The sequence below is a fragment of the Mycteria americana genome, chromosome Z, assembly GCF_035582795.1.
Source record: "Mycteria americana isolate JAX WOST 10 ecotype Jacksonville Zoo and Gardens chromosome Z, USCA_MyAme_1.0, whole genome shotgun sequence".
In the NCBI taxonomy this organism is placed as follows: domain Eukaryota; kingdom Metazoa; phylum Chordata; class Aves; order Ciconiiformes; family Ciconiidae; genus Mycteria; species Mycteria americana.
Window position 1 is genome coordinate 57,448,254 of NC_134396.1, and position 22,271 is coordinate 57,470,524.

Below are 22,271 nucleotides of genomic sequence, written 5' to 3' on the forward strand. Positions count from 1 at the left end.
TTCCCTTAAAGAATCTTCCCTTACATAAATGCAGAAAAGAGACTTTACCTGGTGCAGACATTACTGTGCCTAAGGGAGCTGCGGGAATGAATTATTCAGTGAGAGTTTAGGAGGGAAAGGAAGGGGACGAGGCAAAATGGTAGCAGGCGACCAACTTAAGGGACGCACTGGCACTGCACGCCAGGAAAACGGAGCCGAGGGGAACGCAGCTAGTCAGTGACACCCATCCCGTTTCGCGGCAAAGCTCCCGCCGACCCGCCGGCGCCGGTCTCCAGCCCCGAAACCACCCCCTGCGGTGCCCCGGGTGGCGGCCTCGCACGCCGGCGGGCGGCTCTCCCTCCTCCAGCTGAGGGAAGGAGCGGCGGAGAGAAATCCGCCCCCCGCCGCCCCTTCGTGGCAGGCCCGAGACGCGCCGGGGAGGGCTCCCCGCAACCCGGCCCCACGGCAGCCCGCGGGGGCGGCCGCGGCCTCTCCCCGCTCCCTCCGGCGGCCCGCGGCGGGCAGGGCGGGCGGCCGCGGCGCGGCGGCGGGAGGCGCGGGCCCGCCGGGGCGGCGGAGGGGAGCGAGCGCGACGCTGTGTTTTGCAGGGCGGCGGCGGCGGGCGGGAGGCGCCGCTGGACAGCTCCGGAGCGCGGCGCGGCGCCCATGTTCCGGAGACGGCGCAGATGTGAGCGGCGGCGGGGAGCCGGGGAGCCCCGCCGCGGAGGCCCCTTCCTGGCGGGGGCGATCCCGGCAGCGAGCGCGCTCCCCACCCCCGGGAACCCCCGGGTTTCCGCGGCGCGGGGCTCCCCGCGGCGGGCGGGGCGGGCGCGGGGGCGGGGGGCGAGGGCAGCCCTTACCTGCGGGCGCGGCGCGGGCGGGAGGCGGGCGGCGGGAGGGCGGCGGGATCCCCGCGCGGGGCGGGGCGGGGCGGGGCGGGGCGGCGGGGGGACCCTGCGCCGCCCCCGCCGTCTCACGCCGCGGCCGGTCCCCCCCAGGTGACGTGATGCCCGTTGTTTTGGTCCGCCCGACCAATCGGACGCGGCGGCTGGATTCTACGGGAGCCGGGATGGGCCCTTCGTGGCGGCAGCAGGACTCTCCCCTGCCGACCATAACGCATTGCGCAGGGTGCACCACCGCCCGGTCCTCCTGCGGCTTTAACGGCCCCGGCATGGACGCGCCGCGGCAGTTCCCGGCGGGCTACGGCCCCGAGCAGCAGCAACAGCAGCAGCAGCAGCGCCCGCCGCCGCCGCACTGTCAGCAGCAGCACGGCCAGGACAAGCAGAGCCTCCTCCAGCAGCAGCAGCAGCAGCAGCAGAGCCCATGCCTCCAGTGCAACAACTGCGCCTACTACGGGGCTGCTGCGGCAGCCGCGGGGGATAACCTGCCCCTGCTGCTCCGCGCCTCCTCGCCCCTCTCGGGCGCCTTCCGGACTCACTCCTCGCCGCTGTCCTCCGCCGCCTCCTCCCGGCAGGGCAGCCAGCTGAACGTCAGCGAGCTCACCCCCTCCAGCCATGCCGGCGCGTCCAGGCAGCCTCACCAGTACCCCCAGTACCACCAGTGCCATAGCCTGCAGCAGCAGCAGGCAGCCAGCCCCAGCAGCAGTGTCAGCAGCGGCAGCACCCACCACCACCACCACCACCACCACCACCACCATCATCACCACCAGCAGCAGCAGCAGCGCCGGGAGAGCAACCCCTTCACCGAAATAGCCATGAGCAGCTGCAGGTACAACGGCGGCGTCATGCGGCCGCTCAGCAACCTGAGCTCGTCCCGCAGGAACCTACACGAGCTGGACTCCGAGTCGCAGCCGCTCCAGCCGCCGCTTGCCAGCCCCGCCGCCCCCGGCACCCCCGCCGCCCCGGAGATCGTGGTCTCCAAGCCCGAGCACAACAACTCCAACAACCTGGCGCTCTACGGCCCCGCCGGTCCCGGCCCCGGCCCGGGCGGCGCCAACAACGGCGGGGGCAAGCCCAGCAAGAAGAAGAACCAGAACATCGGCTACAAGCTGGGGCACCGCCGGGCGCTCTTCGAGAAGCGCAAGCGCCTCAGCGACTACGCGCTCATCTTCGGCATGTTCGGCATCGTCGTCATGGTCATCGAGACCGAGCTCTCCTGGGGCGCCTACACCAAGGTACCCGCCGCCTCACGCCCGGCCCGGCTCGGCAGCCGGTCCCACCGCCCCGCGGCCCCGCGGAGGGGCGGCCCCGGCGCCTCAGGGAGCCCGGCGCGACGGGACTGCTCGTCCCCCGCCCCGGCCCCGGCCCCGGCCCCAGCCCCGGCCCCGTCCCGGGGCGCCCCCGCCGCCGGCGCCCGCTCCGTCCCCGGCACCGTGAGGCGAGGCGGCCCTCCCCGGGGCCGGGGGTGGCGGTGGGGCGGGAGCGGCCCCTGCGCCTGGGTCTCTGAGGGACGGCGGTGTCTTTCTCTTGCAGGAGTCGCTGTATTCCCTCGCTCTGAAATGCCTTATTAGCCTGTCCACGATTATCCTGCTCGGGCTCATCATCGTGTACCATGCACGGGAAATCCAGGTAACGTTTCCTTCTGTGGGTCCGTGAGCGTTGTGGCGTAGCTGGGGTGGGAGGCGGTTTGTCCGAGGGCGCAGTGGTGGTAAGTACTTGGCGCTTGCCGTGGGTTCAGAAAGCAAAAGTGGTCACCGCGCGCCTGCCGAAGTTCGGTGAGTGGACCTCAGCCCTGGAGAGAAACACGGCGGCCGTGTGCGTGCCAGGAGGCTCTGCCTGCTAGGGACTGTTGCCTGCGGTTATGCTATAGGATCGCTTAGCCTTGAGGTTATAACCCATTTTCTCGGTGACATGCCTGCGGTCATCTGTAGCAGATGTACAGCAACAGTCTCTTATTTCCCAATGACTAAATTTCATGCTGTGCATTTTCTTTTGACGGCAAGGTTAATTATCTTCGCTGTGTAAGGTATGTAATCTTCGCTGCGCTGTCTTGGATACAAATACACTCTAGGAGAATGTTTAAGAGGAGGGGGAAGGCTTATGTTCGACTTGTTTTATTTAATGCCGTACAGCCACGAGGAATGTGACAGCGGAAAACTGTCAGGAAAGGTAGGGCTAAAGGTGGGAGGAATGTAATGATCAAAACTGTAGAGTAAGACTTACAAATACTGTCACAGGTTCTGTCCGAGGGAGTTAGTTCTCATTTCAGTTGTAATTTTTTTGACCAAGAAATTAAAATTTGGCATTTCCACTCTACTGAAACATACAACAGATAGATTTCAAAGTTTCGAAGGGAAAAATACCTTACTGACAGGTACACTGGTGCTTTTGCTTTTTCAGATTAATTAGAGATACCTTGAGCTACAAGCTGAAATGACAGCTTTCAAGGGCAGAGAAGACTTTTCCACTGGTACCAATCAGTAAAACAAAAATAATTAAGAATTGTATAGTACCCTGCTTCTGTGCAAATGAATGCTGTAGTTTCAGTGTGAAATGGTACCGTAGTCTCCTACTTAAGGCAATGTTAGAGAAGTATTATGTTACTGAAGACTCTTTGCCAAATTGGATCCTGTTGTGCAGTCCTTGCACATGCAAAACTTCTATTCCTGGCTCAGAACCCTGTTTCTCTGCATTAGTATCAAAGATATTGAAAGCTGTTTAATGATACTGTACTCAATAAACAAGTGTTCTGGTGAAAGAACATCCTTATAAACTACTGGAGTACTAATTAAGAGGTTTCTTTATCTGTATAAAAATAAGTAAGTGGCACTGCAGTAATGTGGGAGCCTTCTCTGGTGTATCTTCCCACAAGTGGTGCTTGAGGCATGAAGAGCAAAGCTGAAAAAAAATCTCTGTAAACATTTGAATTACTCTATGCATTTTCCAGAAACTTTAAATGGAAAATTTTATGCAAGATAACCAAATAGTTGTAGGTCCCTGTATGCATCGGCTTCTACTAAGTAGTTACTCCAAGACTGGGTTTTTTTCAGGTAAATGGTTACAAATTTTCATTCCATTAGGAGTGTGTTATGGATCAGAAAAAACAATCTTAAAAAATAAAGTTGTCATTATCTTTTTGGGGGTTTTTTTTTGATCGTTTTAAAGAACTTCCTCATGTATACGACTACATGGAAGGAGTTATAAAATTGTGTGACTTAACCAAGGTTAATGTAGTTTTCAGTGCTGCCTGACAGTACAGAACACAAGTATACCTGCCTGTAAAACAGCAATACCCTATGTTTTTGTCTGAGAGACACCGAAAATGCCAGTAGTCATGGCAGGGCCTGAAGTGAGCTGCAGCTTCAAGGGGCTCTGTCATTCATCTTGAAAATGAAAAGGAAGTTCTCTTTTTCAAGGACCCTGTTAGAAGGAAAGGGCATAGTACCACCCTTAGCTATTAGGTATCTGGTAGTTTTTTAATTTAGGCACAGTCTGTTTTTGTACACACGCTTGACTTCTAAAAAATAAGGTGAAGAACATGCAGAGCAAAATTTACGTCCATCTACAATTGTAAATTTATGTTACACTTGACATCTGAAAACAGGAAGTACCTTTAAAATACTTGGCTTAGGAATGTAAGGAATCTTCTCCAGGCAAAAGAAATTACTGTGTAACTGTGATAATGTAATGGTTTTTAAATAGTCTTTAAAGCTGACTGTTTTCCGAAGGCACACTTCCTTTAATTCAAGCAAATATGCATCTATGTGCAAAAGAATGAATCACGTCTGTAGAATCATGCCCACAGATGGTGAGTTGTGTCCTGGAGGACTGTTTCGCACCAGCTATTTGTCAAGCCTGTTCAAGTTTGAACATTCCTTTCTAATTCTTCTCTGAAGTGTAGATAGACTTTACCAGTGGGTATAGTGTAGATAAGCAGGAATTCATTGAGAGAATAAAAATTGTTCTATAGAACAGAAGAAGGACAATGTATTCTGCTTGCGGTGTGGGATGTTTCATACTCTGGTGGAAGCAAACCAACCTAAACATAAATAGATTTTATTTCAAAGCATGAGACAAAACATGTTGGGAAATAAAAGATGACAGTTTAGTAATTATTACTGATGGCAGATTTAGTATTTAGAAACTCCTGGTGACCTAAAATGCCAGCAAACAGAAAGCAGCTTTTTTGTTCTTTTCGGTAGTCTGTGACCTTGATTTATTGCTAGGAAGTCTGAACAACCGTGCTGCAAGCAAGGCTGTGGCTGTGCCTAGCAGCATAGCAGGTGACTCTAGTCTTTCCATTAGAATGACCTTGCCCATACGTTTTGCTTCGAAAACAGTCAGCCGGTTAGTCAAACCAAACTGTAGAGCTTGCCTGTCCCAGACCTGCTGAACATTTTAAGGGAGTTGGAAGTTTATGAAGACTTGTAGGGATTCTTCCCGAGAGCCGAGAGTAATGTGCTGACGTGAGACACGTGAGTTTCCTTTTTCGTCGTTTCCCGCCGTTAGACCGCGGTTGATGCGCGGTGGAGGAGCTGGAGCACCTTCAGCCTCTCGGGGGTGGGGGGGTAGGGGCGTTTTCTGCCGCCGCCTGTTCAGCACCGCAGACAGCTCCGCACGGTGCGCACGGTGCGGGGCGGCCCGGGCCGGCCCGGTGCACCCGCAGCGGCGGGGGAGGCCGCCCGCTGCCGGCCGCTGCCGGCCGCCCCGCCGCCAGGTGGGCTGCCCCGCCGCCCGGCGGCACATGCATGCCGCTGGGCATGTGCCTAGCCTCGCGTTCAACAACTGTTAGCAAAACGGCTTTGTTTCTGAATTCCCTGGAACTTGCTCAGAGCTCTGTGTCTGACAGACCAAAGTCTCCAGAAGGGTGTAGCTGCAGTATTTAGACAAGAATAACTGTATGGATGCTGCGTAGTCTTGTGAAATACTGGAAATGTTAAGATATTTTCATCAAATAGTTTTTCAGTGATTGCACTGTATTAGTTATTCTGTATAACTTTGAGAATAAAGCAGGAGCTGTTATTAAATTTAATAAATGTGAGTTAGTGTTAAGAGTATAAGAAAAGTCAAATGAAACCAGGTGTATCTAAATGACAGTTCATAGCTTACATTATCATTTCCAGAAGAGGATAGAAATTATAAGCAAGTTTCCTTCATATCCTTCCTCCTCCTCCTAGAAAATAACCCAAATGAACAACAGTAATGGTGTTGGATTTGAGGATAGTGACAACCCCAAATCTGTGTGTTCTCCTTTTGGTCCATTGTTGTCATGCCTATAATGCTGTTAAAAACGTCACACGTGGGAGATTATGAAATATGCATTGCTCTTTCTCCAAGCTTGTGTGGTTGTTGATTCAGTTCTTCAGAGCAAGTACCCTGTGCTTGGAAGATCAATGGGAAAAATGTAATTCATTGTTATCCCAGCCTAGAACAGGTATTTCTCTGATTATTAACTCCACTTGAGAGTTTGAAGAGGTGGAGCAGGGAAAAGCTAAGAAGATAGCATGATACAGGTATCATAATAATTTTTGATGTATCTATTATCCACTTCATGCATAAACACTTTGTTACTTAGTACTATTTTACATAATTAAAGCAGCAGCACAGAACATAGTTAAAATTGTGGTTCCTAGGCAACTTATTGTTCCATTCCACATTTCCCTAGCAGAATTTGCTGTTAGACCAATAAATAAAGTGGAATTTAAGAAAGTTTTGGGTGGCAGTTCACATGGTAAAGCTGCATTTTCTCTACTTTTATTGAAAAATAGACCTCTCTGTCTCTCTCTAGTACTGCTGGAGATAGAAATGCTTTTTAAGTGTGCACTCCTGAAGTACTGCTGGCACTTTTTTATATTACTCAGAGCAAAGAATTAAAATCAAAATTCTCTGAGCTTGCCAGTAAGAGGTCTTTAATGTCTTTTGTTGGGCATTCCGCCACAGCCTGGTATTTCTTGAGAGATGATGGTCACTGGAGGAATATATCCACTGGAGCACTTTTCCTTTGATGCTGGACTGCTTAGTGTATCCCTCCTGTAAATAAACGTTGCCCTACTATTGCCTGTCCTGAATAATAGAAACTTGAGTAATGCTAACCTGTGCTCTACTGGACAGAATCAGAACCTCTTTTTCTTCTCCCTGATACAGATGCTATCACTCATGCAGAAACATGAAAGTTGTTGGTATTTGCTAGAATTGAATAGAAATATTCATTTTTTTGTATGTCAGTTGAGATTTTTAACCACTTCTAAAATTTATTGCTAGTTCATACTTAGGTAGAATGTCTGCGGAAAGTCTTGCAAACTCCAAGGTTAAGGTTAAGCCATTGCTTTCACAGCAGAGCTTCCCAGGGCTCCAGGGAGAAAGCACCTTCAGTCCCTAGATGGTTCTGAAGTGGTAGGAAAATAATGTGCTACTGTTGGATTTGGAATGAAACACTTTCAGTCTTCCTTAACTTCACAGAAAGCTATCACAGCTGAGAGCCCACATGTCTTGCTGAAGTATCAAGAATCTTTTCTTCTTTTCCCTGTTTCTGAAAGCTTGAAGAAATGGAACAGGCAGTATTAGGAAACATCAAAGGATGGTAATAAATACATATCTTGACCTGTTTATTGTGTAAATAAATTCCATAGTGCATGATAGTAATAAACACTGTTTACAGGAGTTTCATTATCTTATTGGCATCAGTGGAAAGTTCTGCAGTAAAAATTTTGCACTCATAAAAAAATGTGAAGTTAAAGTCTCATACAGTTTCCTGTCATAAGAAGTAATGGTTATTCTGCAGGCCAAATTATTTATTTGTTTTTATATATATTATTGTTTTGCGTTCACTGGGGTGGTACAAGTGCATCTCATTAGCTGTCTTGTTGGCAATGTGTTGACTGTGTGCTGAGTCTAACTTGCTTTTGCTTAGGTATACTGAAACATTAGGAATTGCACACACAGACTGTAAAACTTCTGCTGCAGACACAAATGACTTAGATCAAGAGCACAGAGAGCAACTCTGTTTAATAACAGGTGCAAATCAAGAAATAACCTTTGAGTGATAATTTAACTCTGATCTAAAGCCCATTGAGAATTAGTGATTTTTTTTTTTTTAATATTTATTTTAATAGGCCTTGGATTGAGCAACAACAAAACTCATTGTGTAGCAGTTTTGATCCAGGGTACAGTAAATTCATGTGCAAACTCGAAAATTCCCTTCTACTAATCAGGTTTAATGCACATTCCATATGTGTATTAAACGGAAGAAAATCATGTAGGAATCTAAGGATACCATATCTGTCAAATTAACACTTTAGAGTATTTTTGTGAAAATACTTACTTTTAGTTCCATTCAGTACATGTTTGATAGATTATATCTGTGGAATCTGTTGACCCAGGAGAAGTTACAGATGCCCAGTGTCTACAAAACGCAGCACTGTAATGCATGTGGCACGGAAGGCAGCCTAGAAAATCCTTTGATGATGGTCAGCATCCAAAAGGATCTGAGGCCTTTTGCATTGAAGTTACACGTAGGAGATGCCTCTATTTCCAACAGACTCCATTAGAACGTAGGAGGAGGTTGTACCTGATGGTCAGAACACTGAATGGTTGGCCTGGCCATACCTAAGATTCTCTATTCACATGCACCAGTGTTCTGAGCATTTTTTAATGAGGCTGTTAGAAGTTTGTCAAGACATAGGAGTGCATAATGAAGTGTGAGAAGGTATATTATTGCCCCTGTTGGAGGAGAACAGTTGTAACCGGAGGTCAGATTCTGGATTTGCATAAATTGTGTAGCTTAGCTGAAATCCACAGAGACACTGTTGTCTATGATCTCAGAGGCATTCTGCCAGCACATCTTAATGTGAAAGTATTGTACATGTCAGATCTTTTGACTGTGGGGACTTCAGGTCAGAAAATTTTGTCAGGTACTTGACTGCAGCTCTGGTTTGCCTGAGTTCAAGTGAGTGTGCCAAGACTGACAAGTGTAGATGAATGCTCTTGTGGTTCTGGTTTGTAAGTGATCTACTAAATGTAGTATTCTGGGCTTTGAATTTGATTTGAGACATGTTTATGGTCCGTTTTGAGCAGAGATCAGAACAGGAGTGGCTGCTGCGTAGAACTTGGGAGAATTAAAAAGCTGTATGGAAGCTTGTATGCAACTTCAATCAGCTGTTTTCACCCTTGATTTCGATGATGGAAGTTGTTGTCACACTCCCTTACTAGTGGATGAATTATTGCTCTGAGCCTATGAAGCTCCTTTTAAGACATAAATTACCCCTAAGAGAAGAGGCTGTAATTGATCTTGTAATTAGCTTTCAGGTAAGCTGGATATATTGGTCATTGTACAACGTTTCTTTTATTAACTGAAAATAAACTGTAAAGTACACAGAAAACCAAGTAATTTTGTGGGGAAGCTTCCACAGCTCTGTTCTGTGGAAAAGAAAAAGTTACTCATTATGACAACACAAAAAAAAATAGAACTTAATAACACTTTTTTCATGCCCTTTTTTTTAATAACATAAACTATATTACATTGAAAAATGTGAATGGAAAAAGTTCCATTCAAAAAATGTGGTATATGAAATACCTATGTATCACAGTATATTTTTAATGAGGTTGTATAAATTGACTTTGTCCCATTATTTTAATGAAAGCTATGTTAAGTAATTTCTTTTCACAGCTGTCAGAATACCAGAAGAGATTGTCATGAGAACATGTTTTACAGCTTAGAAAGAATTCAAGTGTAAAGAGAGTGGTAGAACATGAACATTTTATACTTTAAACTGGTGTATCTGAACCCAGGCCTTTGCAACCAAAAATGTTCAGTTAATATCATACATAAATATTTTATATAATACTGTCTTAATGTAGTTGCTGGGAATCACACATTTGTGACTTACAGATTCATTCAGCTTTTCCCTCTTGAACAGTCCCTGCAATTGTGCTCCTTCATCTGTGTGAAAACAGTCCTTAATAAACATAGTTTTACATTGACATTTTAAAAACAAAAGGGTGTGAATGTTAGATACTCCATGAAGGAGTGAAGAGGGATGAATTCTGAAGAGGGATGTGTGCATCTTGTAAAGTGCTTCCTTATCTCATTCATTTTCGTGGAGACTGACAGACCTTTCAGAATTAAAACCCTTTTGAGGAAATACTAAACCTTTTCATGACAGATGGAAATACCCCTGTGAATTCCATATAAAGAAAAACCAAAGGGTAGGCCTTAAATATCTTTATATTTTAAAATTGCTACTCCTAGTCTTTTTAAGACTAATTTGCTCTGGGTTGTTTTTTCTGTAAAGAAACATATTTCTTAAAAGAAAAACTTGCTCTGTTGAAGTGGCACCTTATAAACTTTTATGCCTATTAATACTGTAGAGCTATTCTGATGAATAGGGGAGAGCTGAGTTCTGTGTTGTATGATTGACCAACAGAATTGTTTATTGAATTCTAATTGAATACATACCATGAAGTTACTGAAGACTGCAGGAGCCATGAGGATCATAAATAGAGAGTTAAAAGGTTGTACAGGTGTAACTCTTTAAGTATAGTTTGTTTTGCAAAACCACTGCTGCTGGTAAGGATGCATCTGTGGGAAGGGACCTAGCTTGATAACTGAGTCTGGGTATTCAGAAGAAGGTATCAGAGGCAAAGGAAGAGTTTTTGCTTGTAAAAGAGCGTATTTGAAATAAAAAATAATGGAGAAATAAATATGTATGGGCTCATGTCCATAGATTTTATTGTCACTTGTGGGTAAAGAGGTTCCTGAGCTTTCTTACCTGTAGTCTACAATAAATATTGTTGCTTGTAGTATTTTAGAGTGTAGCTGTGTGTCTTCCATAAAGAGTTATACATCAGTTCTGTGGCTTGATGGGTAGGTGTAAGTTAGCCTGTAAAGAAGGAAATGCATGTATAACAAGCATTTATATTGTAGTTTTCATTGTCAAAGCAGATTACTTGGATGAATCCTCACATTTTCTTCTGTCACTTAAAAGGTTTTAGAAAAGGGAATGCTGAGACCAAGAGTTCAAGTGCTGTGGAAGTAATCTGGGGAAGGCTTCGTAACTACATTTGAAGCTCAGGCTATCTGGAAGTCTTATGCTCAGATCAGTCATTTGTCACGAAAATAAGACACTGTTGTTGCCATCCAGCTATGCCTATAATTTTCAAGAACAGCCTTCTTTAGCGGATGTCCCAAACACTGCAGTGTAAAATGAATGCAGTGCTCCACAGTATGTCCTCATGAGATACTGCTGGGAATCTTTATGAAGCATTTTATTCCTATTACAATTGTTTATTCCAGCTTTTATAGCACTGCAACTTTTGTAGCATTACTGCAGGTGTATACAGACATTCACACCTGCCCTACCCCTGGCCCCTGACAGTCGTGTCTTTCACTAGAATAATGCATTATGAAGCAATGCTTCATCTTCAGTCTCTTAACAAAACAAAGATTCATCCCAGGTGGTGAATGATATTTCTTGTTTTGTGATAGTTGTTATGCTTTTAAGAATAAGATCTGTTGCAGCCAGGGAATGAGGCATGTCTTTAATTAAAAGTAAAAATTGCATAGTAGCTTTGATTCAGTCTACCATTGCATCCATAAAATTTGAATGCATAGGACTCTGATTTCAGTCTGGGAAACTGGAGGAAGACTGAATGTTTAGGTGTGGCTAGGCAGCACAAAATAAATTGTTTCCTACCTGAAACAAATAATAAATATGACTAGCAATAATGGTCACTCAGCATTCACTGATAGCACCTAGGTTTAATGAAGTTTTCATCAAAAGTATTCTCACTGCATTTCTGATACAACATTAGTTACCATTTTTACACCAGTCATGCACATTTAAGGTGTGTTTTGACTTGAGAGGAGAATCTGTATTTGTGAGTATCTAAATTAGTGGGATCTTTAGAGCCTTTCAATTTAGAGCATCCTCATTATATGCTAAGGATTTGATCCTTAACACCTTTGTCATTGTTAAAATATCTTTTCCAGAAGACTTGAAAATTCTTGAACAGACATGGATTTATGAACAAGATAAGGATGCTCTTTACCCACTTCTTCTTTGCCCATGGAGCTGCTCTCTGCTGTAGCTGTAAAATTCAGTTTTGACTGTGCAGCTACTACACCCGGATTGTAGTGGGTTCCTTTGATTGTAGATTCCTTTGTAGGATACTGCCCAAGAGTTGTTTTTGGGCTCTGCATAAGGAATGAGCTGATACAGGGGAAATTCTTGTCCATCCAAATTCCAGTATAGCTGAAAAGGTACCCCGGAACAGCTACTACTGAACACAGTCCTCATCTGAATGGTGTCATGGGTAACGTAGCTTCACACTAAGCCCGCCCTCTCCTTTTGTTCTGATTCAGGTTTGGGCTTCATGGTAAAAGCCAATAAATTGCATTCTGTTGTGACTTCTGCAGTGTGACAGCTTAGAATAACTAAACCCTTATGCGGTAGGATAGACCAGTGCTGGACCTGATGTATTGCCAGTTCAGCTTCCATATAGTTTTAAGATAGTTTAATGGCAAAATGGGTGAAAAACAAAATTGATAGAAGACCACCTATGGCCAGTCTGCTTTCCAGATTTGGTTGTCAGATAGGAAAATGTTTGGTTCTCCATCTTTATGTGCAGCCATATATGAACAGACATTTCTCTACCTCCCAACAACAGAATGGGATGCAGCAGAGCCAGATGAGAAATTTAGCAATGTGGCTGTAAGCTGGCAGACCATTCTTTTCGCCTGCCATTTGGCACTTGGAATGAAAATAAAAAAGATGAACAGGTTTTTTATATCCAGCCTGTGATCAGAGATGTCGGCTCATCCAAAATTAATAATTCTTACATTTCACCTGTGACTTTTGTATGTATGTTGTGGCTGGTGTCATCCTGTGTTAACTGCTGGACATGAGACTTTGCTGCCATGGGCTGTCCTGTTGAGCATAATGGTTGTGAAAATAAACCTTTCTAAAACATTTTGAATAGCAATTTTATGTTTAAACTGTGGAAGATAATGGGGTTGGCAGCATTCAGTGCAAACTTGTTTCATGTATTTGGTTTGCAGACTTCCTGAAAAAAACAGTAGCTTTGAAGACAGAGCACCTTTTACCTGAGAGAGCTGCTGTAAACTAGACAAATCTGATGAAGCTGTAACATTCAAATAATTAATGGGGCAGCAACAAGAACTGTGTATGCTAAGAGATATTTGACAGAATATGCTGGGATTTGAGTTTTTGGGGAGTTTTTCTGGGTTTTTTTTTAGGAAGCAGCTGCAGTCGTAGTTAGTAGTGATCAAGTAAAACAGTATTTTACCGATAAAGAAATACAGGTAAATACCTGTAAAGAAACTTGTGTCTATGTTTAACACCTGATGTTGAAAGTTGCCACCCTTAAAGATATTTTAACTTAATCTTTGAAGCAGTTTGAAGACTGCATCTGCTATATGATTTAGCCAGAAGCCCACTTTAGGCCTTCAGGAGTAACAGGTACTAACTAAATAGCTGCTCTATTGCTGCTCCCTCCCAGTGTTACTTGCCAGGGTGAACTACAGAGGCAGTTCTTCCAGGAATGCCTCTATACACATAGGATTAGTGCTTGACTACGTTTGTTAGGCTTTTTAAATATACAAGTACAGCTAACTCCATTCTGCTTCTCCTGATGCCCAGTCCTTAGTTTCTCTTATTTAAGAGGTCATTCTTTTAGGTCATACGCTTAAATACTTAGATTTTGCATTTCTGTATTTGGAGTTATTTTAAACATATCCTTAAATGAAGTTCCCAGTTTAACTGTGTTTCTGAGACAGTAGGACACTACAGGGACTTTATAATTCCTGTGGTGCTGATGTGTATTCACCCGTTGTCAGTTAAATAAAAATTTACCGAGTTTAAAAACAAACATACAAACTTTCCCAAATGCCTGAAGCATTTGTGTCATAAGTAAACACTAAAGGAGGAACTGAGAAGACAGATTCTTGTGTATATGATGTGTTGGTACCAGTTATTACTTAAAAAAAAGTTCCTAAGTTTAGAGTCACGGGTGTACTCCTTTGGCAGAATGAATGAGTTAGCTCATTTTATCTAGCTTCAGCTTCGGTGTTTCTTTCTTTAACTTCTGTCTCCCCTATTCACTGGCAAGAATACTGCCAATTTCTTCAGAAAATACATCCTTTTTTTTAATTGGTTCCAGTTCTCCTAGGAGTAATGAAGCTGATCATCCCTGAAGAGAGTGAGGCTTCTCTTGCATTGGGAACAGTGGCAGATGGCAGCTGTTTTGGGAGGTGGCATTTTTTCATGCAGTGATCTGTAGAACAAATTATTTTTGGTACTGAATGAAGAAAAAAAAATCCTAAATAAAGAATTATAAAATAATAATTTAAAATTAACAACATAAAAATATTGAAATGCAGATAATTCTCCCCAGTGAGTTTTGCTTCTGCAAGAAGATTGTAGAATCAGTGTTACTCTGTTTCTGAGGTACTCGAAATGGGGAAAAGTATAACACAGACCACTAGGTTTCTTAAAAAATGCATTCTAAAAATTAGTTATGTAAAATAGCACAGTTATTTTGTGGGGAGGTGTGCTGTGTTCTTCTTATATGAAGTTTTGGAATTGCTCCTTCAGTGCAAAACTAAATTAATCCCTAACTTTGAAATCAGTGTTTCCATCCCTGTACTGCCAAGATCAGTGTAGTAGTTGTAGCAGACCTAAAAGACCAGACGAAGTTTTTAAAGAGATTTGTTGTTGTTGTTGTTTTGGGATTATTTTATTAGCATGGTAGTTTGTTCAGTGTGGTCATTTGCTTATATTTGTGAAAGTGCAAAGGGAACCTAAGCAATTCATTCACTATTTCTCTGCAGCTTTCCCTTTTAGGGGTAGTGAAGCTGGCATAGCTCATGTCCTGCTGCACTCTCTTAGCAGGGAGAGTGAGCCGGAGCAGGCCAGCAAAAGCAGGGGGTAGTGTGGAGTGGTGGCTTGATGGAAGCTGAGTTCTGAACAAGTTGTGGTGTGGTTAGGTTAGGTTAGGCTAGGCTAGGCTAGGTTAGGTTAGGTGCTGAAATGTTTTCTAAGGGCTGGCTACATCCGAATTACCTTGCTGAGCCCTTAAGTTCTTGGGGAAGAAAGCTGTGGTTGAAAACTATGTATTTTCTTTCCAAACTTTTTCACTCCATCTGTCAGTTGTAGGAAGCTGCTATTCTGGATTGCTCTGGGTTACCCAGTGTATTCTCTAGTTAATACATTTGTTATGTAGTAACATATATATTATTTTTATTTTCTTTGTTATTTCTTCCCTGCTTTTTAAATAACAGAATAATCAATAGTATAAAACAAGATTCATGCTGTTTTAGTGAACTGGTCCCATTTTCCCGTTTTGCACGTTTATGCAGGAGACCTATCTCAACTGTTCCTTCTGTGTTACTCTTCTTGTGCTTAAGCAATATTCAGAGCTTTAAGTCATGCACCTTCTGTATCTGCTTGGAGAACATTTTTGACTGTCAGCCCCAGTCACAAGAGCTTTTGGGAACTGCTGGTGCTGGATGGAAGCCTTCTACATGTGGTAACTTAAGGAGCTTATTCTCATTGTATTTTTAGCAGCTGGAGAGGGTGGGATCTGAAACTTTGGTGTAACAAAATAGCTGTTAAATTAAGAATATTGTTAAAACTAAGAAATAAAGAATTTTAATTTCTTAAAATTAAGAAATTAAGAAAATTTAACAATAAGAAAATTGTTAAAATTAAGAAATTCCACAGTATTACAGGTGGAACTGACTTTGTAGAAACTCCTCATTCAGTCAGTTTAATTCAGTCACTTACTGGTGGGTCTACTGAGTATCTGAAATGAATATGGTAACCGTGAGTGGTGGACTTTTATTTCTGGACCTCTGATTTGGTTCAAAGGTTCATAAAAATTCATATAACTAAATATCTTCCTGTTGACTATAGATCGGAGGAAGCTGAACTGTGATTGTTCCAGCAAGAGTCCAAACTAAATTAAATTAGGAGATTGCTTTGTGAAATATCTTTTTAATAATGAAAGTGAAAAAATATTTTGTTTTGATAATAATTTTTTTTTAATCAGCCCTTTCTATTAATAAGAAGTTCATTTTCTAATTCTTTTCATTTTCTTATATATTTATAAGCTTGTGATGATTTCTTAGTTCGGTGCATAATTATGCTTTCTCACAAGGTTCTTCATAGCATTAGGAAAGAAATCTTGGTATCTTGGAATGTCCTTTTTTTTCCTTTGTAGTCCTTGAATTTCAATTCTTAACACTATTACCTGCATAGAAAGTTACTGGGTAGAAGAAATGTCATTTTTAGGAGCATCTCACCTTCTTTGGGTCCTTGGAGCACATACATGTATATGGAGAGACCTATATGAAAAGAAATTATGTATGTCCCAGCAATTGCTAAGTGGTATAATGGTGTTTTGGCATTGTAGGCAGACAGGGGGTTAAGCTATTTCACAGTTGTTTGAGATGAACAATAGACCTGAAAGTCTGGCCAGTACCATTTAAAAATATTGAGCAATGCCTCTGAGTATCCGTGGAGAGAGAAAGCTGAAAAGAATACTGTCAGTATGTGATTTAAAACAGAAGAGAGATATAGGTAGGTGGAATTTAACTTTGTGTGCTTAGGCAGAATTTAACCCTGTGTTAGTTTATGTGATCATAAATGTCCTTTCTTTGTAAAAAAATCTCATGGACTATTTGGAATAGGGTTTTTATAATGATCTGAGGGACAGAGGTTAAACAATGCTCTTATGAGGTTTGTTTATGTCTTTTTTTAACACATCTGTTTTTGAAATGGCTGTGGTTATGTGTGGCCTGTCAGAGTAACTAAGTTGTATTATTCAGATGCATTTTAATGTGAAGTTTTTGATGCTGCACTTCTGAAAATATGGTTCACAAAGACTATAAATGGTCTGAGCCTCTTTTATGCATCCCTTCTTGAGATGGCAAGGTTAAACACAGTTTTTGAGAGAAGTATTTTGAGCCTGCTTAGCCACTTGCAGACATTAACATGAAGTTTTCTTTACATGCATTGATGTACACAGTGTTTATAGCAAAATATCAATAACTATGAAAAACTTATTTTGCACAGAGATGCAAAATTTAAATAAATACACTATGCAAATAATAACTTTTGTGCTGAAGCTAAGTACCAGACTTTTACAATCCTCTGTTTAAACTGACGTTTTTATAATTGGTGGGGTGGGGGTGTATGAACGTATACATGTATAAGTGATAGAGCAGTCCAGCTTCCCCATTTGAATGACTTAAGCATGTTTCATTCAGTAGATAGGTACGTCCACAAGACCTTGTAGATCAATTTCTAATGACCTACAAGACCTTGTAGATCAATTTCTAATGACCTACTAGAAAGTTTGGTTTTAACTCTGGATGTGGGAAACATTCTGGAAAATAAAAGATGGTCAAGGCCTCATGTACTTTTGTGAAAAACATATTCTTTGCCTTCTGTACTTTGCATGCAGAAGGTGTTTGATGCCTCATGACTTTATGTACAACTTGAACCCACTAATGTCTCTGCTCTGTGGCGTTGTATTTAAGGTGAGGAATACAGCAGCCTTCAGGAACTCCTGCAGGCTCTCCAAGGTCAAGGACAGGCCTTTAGAAAGCTTACAGACCATTTGATTATGTGTCTTCTGTTGATGGAAGAAGGTCTTTTTCATCCCCTAGTTAGGGGGAACTGTGATAAAGGCTTGAGATGTCTATCTCCCAGCACCATACAGCTTTAAATCATTTGTACTTAATGGGGTGCTGTGGGGCAATAACTGGGCTGTTTGGAGTAGTGAGACAAAAGCAGTATCTTCTATTTTATTCTTCTCAGAGTACCATAATGGTCTTCTTGGTTGTATAAATGATGTTTTGGGGACTACAAACTATAGAAAAATGTCTGGTCAAAAACTTTGGTAAATCAGCAGCCCCAGAGGCTGTATTTTGCTACTCTGAATCATAGTCCCATCATTTTTTTTTTTATAAGGCTCAAGTGATGCCAGTATTTAACCATTTTAAATTCGGATTTTTAAAGTAAATAGTTGCAATAATATGTTTGTGAGTACAGTTGATTCCCCTTCTGCAAGGAATACTTGCAGGAGTACAGCTGATGCTACTTTATCACTGTTTATTGCTTCCTTTTTACTCCTGTGTTAACATATCTCCACAGTATTACAGCAGGGTAGTGATACAGTTTTCAGATTTGTTCTTATACCTGGATTGTAAAGGCATTTTTAGAAAATGGCTATTTTCCTTGTTCTTTGTGTTCACCAACATCTTCTGATAGTCTGCTATGAATCTGTTTTGATATACTAATGATTTACAAAATTAACTTCTGTCCTTTCGTTTTAAGTAGCTTCAGGGAGTCTCTGATCTAAGTTGTCATTATGTGCAATCTGTCTACTTTGAATGTGTTTCTCTTTTTCTCATCTGGTGTTGCATGAATTTAACAAAGTGTTATGTAAATATATACATACTTATATAAATATCTATGATATGATATTTATAATGTTTTTACTGTGTGGCATTACAAATATCAGGTTTATTTGAAGTTAAAGATTGATTTATGTCTTATTTTTATATACAACATGCTGGAAATACATTATGTAATTTCAGGTGAAAATAACTTTATAATTTTTCTTATAGAGTGCAGACTTAGTAAAGGTATATGAGAGTTCTGCATTTGAAGAACCTTGCAGAACACTGATGAAGTACTTGTGTTAGATTTCAACACTGAATAATTAGAAGAAATTTGAAAGCTATAAACAGGCATAACATCTTTGACCTTGACTGGAGTTTGGCCTTCTCTATGGAGTGCAGGACTGAATTCTATAGGAAGAGTTTGCTCACTCTTTTATTGTGTTCTCTTTTTATTGCTAGCATCATTCTCCACTCCAATGGGGTGTAATATCTTGAAATTAATGCATGGTTATTATAACAAGATTGACTGAAAGCAGCTGAGAGGGTGTATATGTACCCTTTAAATTGTGCTGTTCAGCTGTTCTTTCTCTTCTTCATTCATTTACCTTCCTCGCTTTCTGGGTAGGAAATGTACCCAGCCAAGCATGCAGGCACACACAAATACCTCTGTATCTTCCAAATTAAAAGTGAAAGTTGCATTTAGTAGATTGCATAATTGCAAGTATATAAAGTGTGCATGAAATCCTAAACTGATTTCTGTGTCATTTCAGTATGTCCCAATTTAATTGTTATTCACAGCCTGTTTTAGAGGCCCATATTTGTTCCAGAGTGTTTGATATCCATCATAGTTAGAGACACAGAATTGTAAGGACATTTTCCTCATAAGTATGATTTTGAAATATTAATATTTTTATGAAGTAGGAGTGTTTGTACTGGATCTGTGGTCCTTTGTGGCATCTGGTGTGTTGTATGTTCCATGTTTTCAGCTCCTAAATCTCATTATATGAGAGCTGAAGATATTATCACTGTAAAATATTATTTTCCTTAGAAGAAATAGGCACAGCTGAGGTCGAGGGAAGTTGATAGGGATCTTCTGTGTCTGCAAACATAACCTGTTCCACTGAGCACTATGGAGAAACTTTTTTTTCTTTGTAGCATGTTAAGATTTCTTCTGCTGACAGGTTAATATGTTATCAGGTATGTATTCCATAACAGCATCTTAAAGTTTTTAGAAAACTCAGTGATTAAATAACATTTTCTTCTATGAAAATTGTAAGATCAAATTTTAATGCCTAAGTTTAACTCAACATTCTTTTAGTCTCATCTTTTAAATTGAAAATCAGCGCTTAAGGTATAATTTTTCTTGAATTGCCTTTCTGCATATAGAATTCTTTTTGAAATCTGTGAAGATGATAGGTAAAAAGGGAGGACAAAAGACCATTGCTTTTTTCAGCAGATTTTGCAACTTTAAAAGAAATTTTAAAACACTGCCAGTATGTATTTGATATGTATCTGGCAATTGAAATACTTAACTCTGTTGTTAATTATTCCTTTATTCGGAAACTCACACAGCATTTGAAAGATTTGATATTATCTATCTCTTTTTCAGTCAAGCTGGTTACTACTATTCATCTGTATTCTGGGTGTTCTAAATACCTGGTCCTCTTCATAACTGATATAGCACTTCTGTGATCTGGCTGACAGCATTTACAGGCTAATCGTAAGAATCAAATGCACTTGATCCTTACTGTACTTTGAAAGTTTGGCCCTTCATACCAAATAGGACATTTGCAAAGTGCAGACCAGCACTCATTTGGTAATACATGCATGCATACATACATAAATTGGCCTTTGAGTATTAATTTGCATATCTAGTATGTGAAGTTTGCAGAATGACCACAGGTAAAAGAAAATGTATGTGCTCATGTTGCATACATTGAATTCACTGGGTATGTTTCTTAATTCATCACTATTTGTGTTTCTTTGTCTTTAATAGTATTGCAGTGGAAGTAAGAACTATATGTAAGTGTAGTTGGCCAGCTTGACCTTGGCCAGCTGCCAGACGCCCACGCAGCTGCTCTCTCACTCTGCTTCCTCAACAGGACAAGGAGATAAAATGAGATAAAAAAGTTCGTGAGTTGAGATAAGATGGGGAGATCCCTTACCAGTTACTGGGGAAAAATTAATTTAATTTATTGCCAGTTAAAAGTTGAGTAGGATGGTGAGAAACAAAGAGAAAACTAAAACACCTTGCCCTTCCCCCCTCTTTCCAGGCTCAACATCTCGCCTTCATTCCCAACTCCTCTGTCTTCTCCCCCATGAGTGGCATAGAGGACATGGGGAATGGGAGTCTGTCCATGACAGTCCCTCTCTGCTGCTCCTTCCTCCTCACACTTTTCCACTGCTCCAGTGTGGGTCCTCTCCATGGTCTGCAGCCCTTCAGGCTACACCTGCTCCAGCATGGGTCCTCCATGGGTATTAGTTCTTATAAGAAGAATCTGCTCCAGTGTGGGCTCTCTGCAGCTGGCAGTTCTTTCAGGAAATATCCACCTTGCTCTGGTACAGGGTCCTCCATGGGCTGCAGTGTAGGTATGTGGTCCAGCATGGTCCTCTCCATGGGCTTCAGGGAAGTACCTCCTTCACCATGGTCCTCTCCATAGGCTGCAGGGAAATCTCTGTTCCAGTGCCTGGAGTACCTCCTCCCCCTTCCTCTTCTCTGACCTTAGCATTTCCAGGGTTGTTTCTCACACTTTTTTCCCTCACTCCTCACTGCCTGGGCAGCATTTTGCCCTTTCTTAAATATGCTTTCACAGAAGCACTACCAGCTTCACTGATAAGTTCAGCTATGTCCTGCAGTGGGTCCATGGCAGAGCAGCTCTTGACCTACCTCTTCTTGCAGACACCATCACTGCAGCCCCCCCGGTACCAAAGCCTTGTCACTGACACCCAATACAGTAAGATGGAGGGAAAGAACATAAAAGGATGAAAAACAGGTTCATGAATACATAAATTTATTTGTTTTGTTTCTTACTATGGTTAACTTCTTTGTTTCTTTTAGTATCAGTTTAACTACAATAAAGTTAATTTGTGGTTATCACTTTCCTAAACAAATGACTGGAGCAATTTTCTGAAAGACAAACTGAATGTATTGGGACGAGGATATAGAGTGTGTTTTCGATCTCTAAAAACATATACAGGGAGATCAGGCTTGTATTTCTAAACTCTTGAAAGATGGAAAGGGGCAAAGAGCAGTGCAGATGAGTAATGGTTTTTTTGGCTGTGTATGTGGTGTGTAGCGTGCTGAAAATACACTTCTTACATTAAGGAGGGCATTCTTTGTGTACTTTTCCTTCTCACCTATTGAATTACTTACACATTTTTGTATAATCTAATTTTTAAAATCCTGCAAAAGTATTTTTATTTCCTCTTACCTATTTACTGAACAGCCTTGTTTAGATTCGGACTATAGTTGAAGTGATAAGATCTTCTCCTGTCACTGAGATTGTATCGTCTTTGTCATGGGTTATGTTCCTTTTGGAAAAGTTGCCTATTTGCAACTACTTGCACACCGCTACTCTCTACTGGTGACAAATGCTGTTTCATTAAGTATTTATTTAGTAAATCATCAGGAACAACATTTACTAAACAGTGTGAGATATTTCAGTATCTTTGTTCTTGGGTGGCAAATTAAAGACCTTGATTGTGCAAGAACCAACATGTGCATTTAATTTTCAGCTACTAGTAGACATCACCTCACTGCCTGGGCTGCTCTGATATTTTCTGGCTTTTGCTTTTCAGATTTTCACCATGAGATGTCTTTTTGAGTCTTTGTGCAGTTTCTCATGTAGTTTTGCATCCTACATTGTCTGTATTGGCACCTGAAGCTTGAAGAAAGCTTGGATAGTTCTACAGAAGCTATAATATCATCCTGTCTGAAGCATGGATCTGCTCTAGGGCAGGTTTAGAAA

At 42.1% G+C, this 22,271-nt stretch overlaps 1 protein-coding gene across 2 annotated transcripts in view; it reads left to right on the forward strand.

Annotated features, from left to right (window-relative positions):
- Nucleotides 1-370: 370 nt before the first annotated feature.
- The window catches only part of KCNN2 (potassium calcium-activated channel subfamily N member 2), a 76,187-nt gene continuing 54,286 nt past the window's right edge, over nucleotides 371-22,271 (forward strand). The window contains exons 1-3 of one of the 2 annotated variants that reach the window (XM_075488253.1): nucleotides 371-667; nucleotides 978-2,113; nucleotides 2,412-2,507. In XM_075488253.1, coding sequence (XP_075344368.1) covers nucleotides 646-667; nucleotides 978-2,113; nucleotides 2,412-2,507 — 1,254 coding nt within the window. In that variant the 5' untranslated portion in view covers nucleotides 371-645. Of the gene's footprint in view, nucleotides 668-977; nucleotides 2,114-2,411; nucleotides 2,508-22,271 lie in introns of those variants that run through there. The other variant, XM_075488255.1, reaches the window with a different exon arrangement.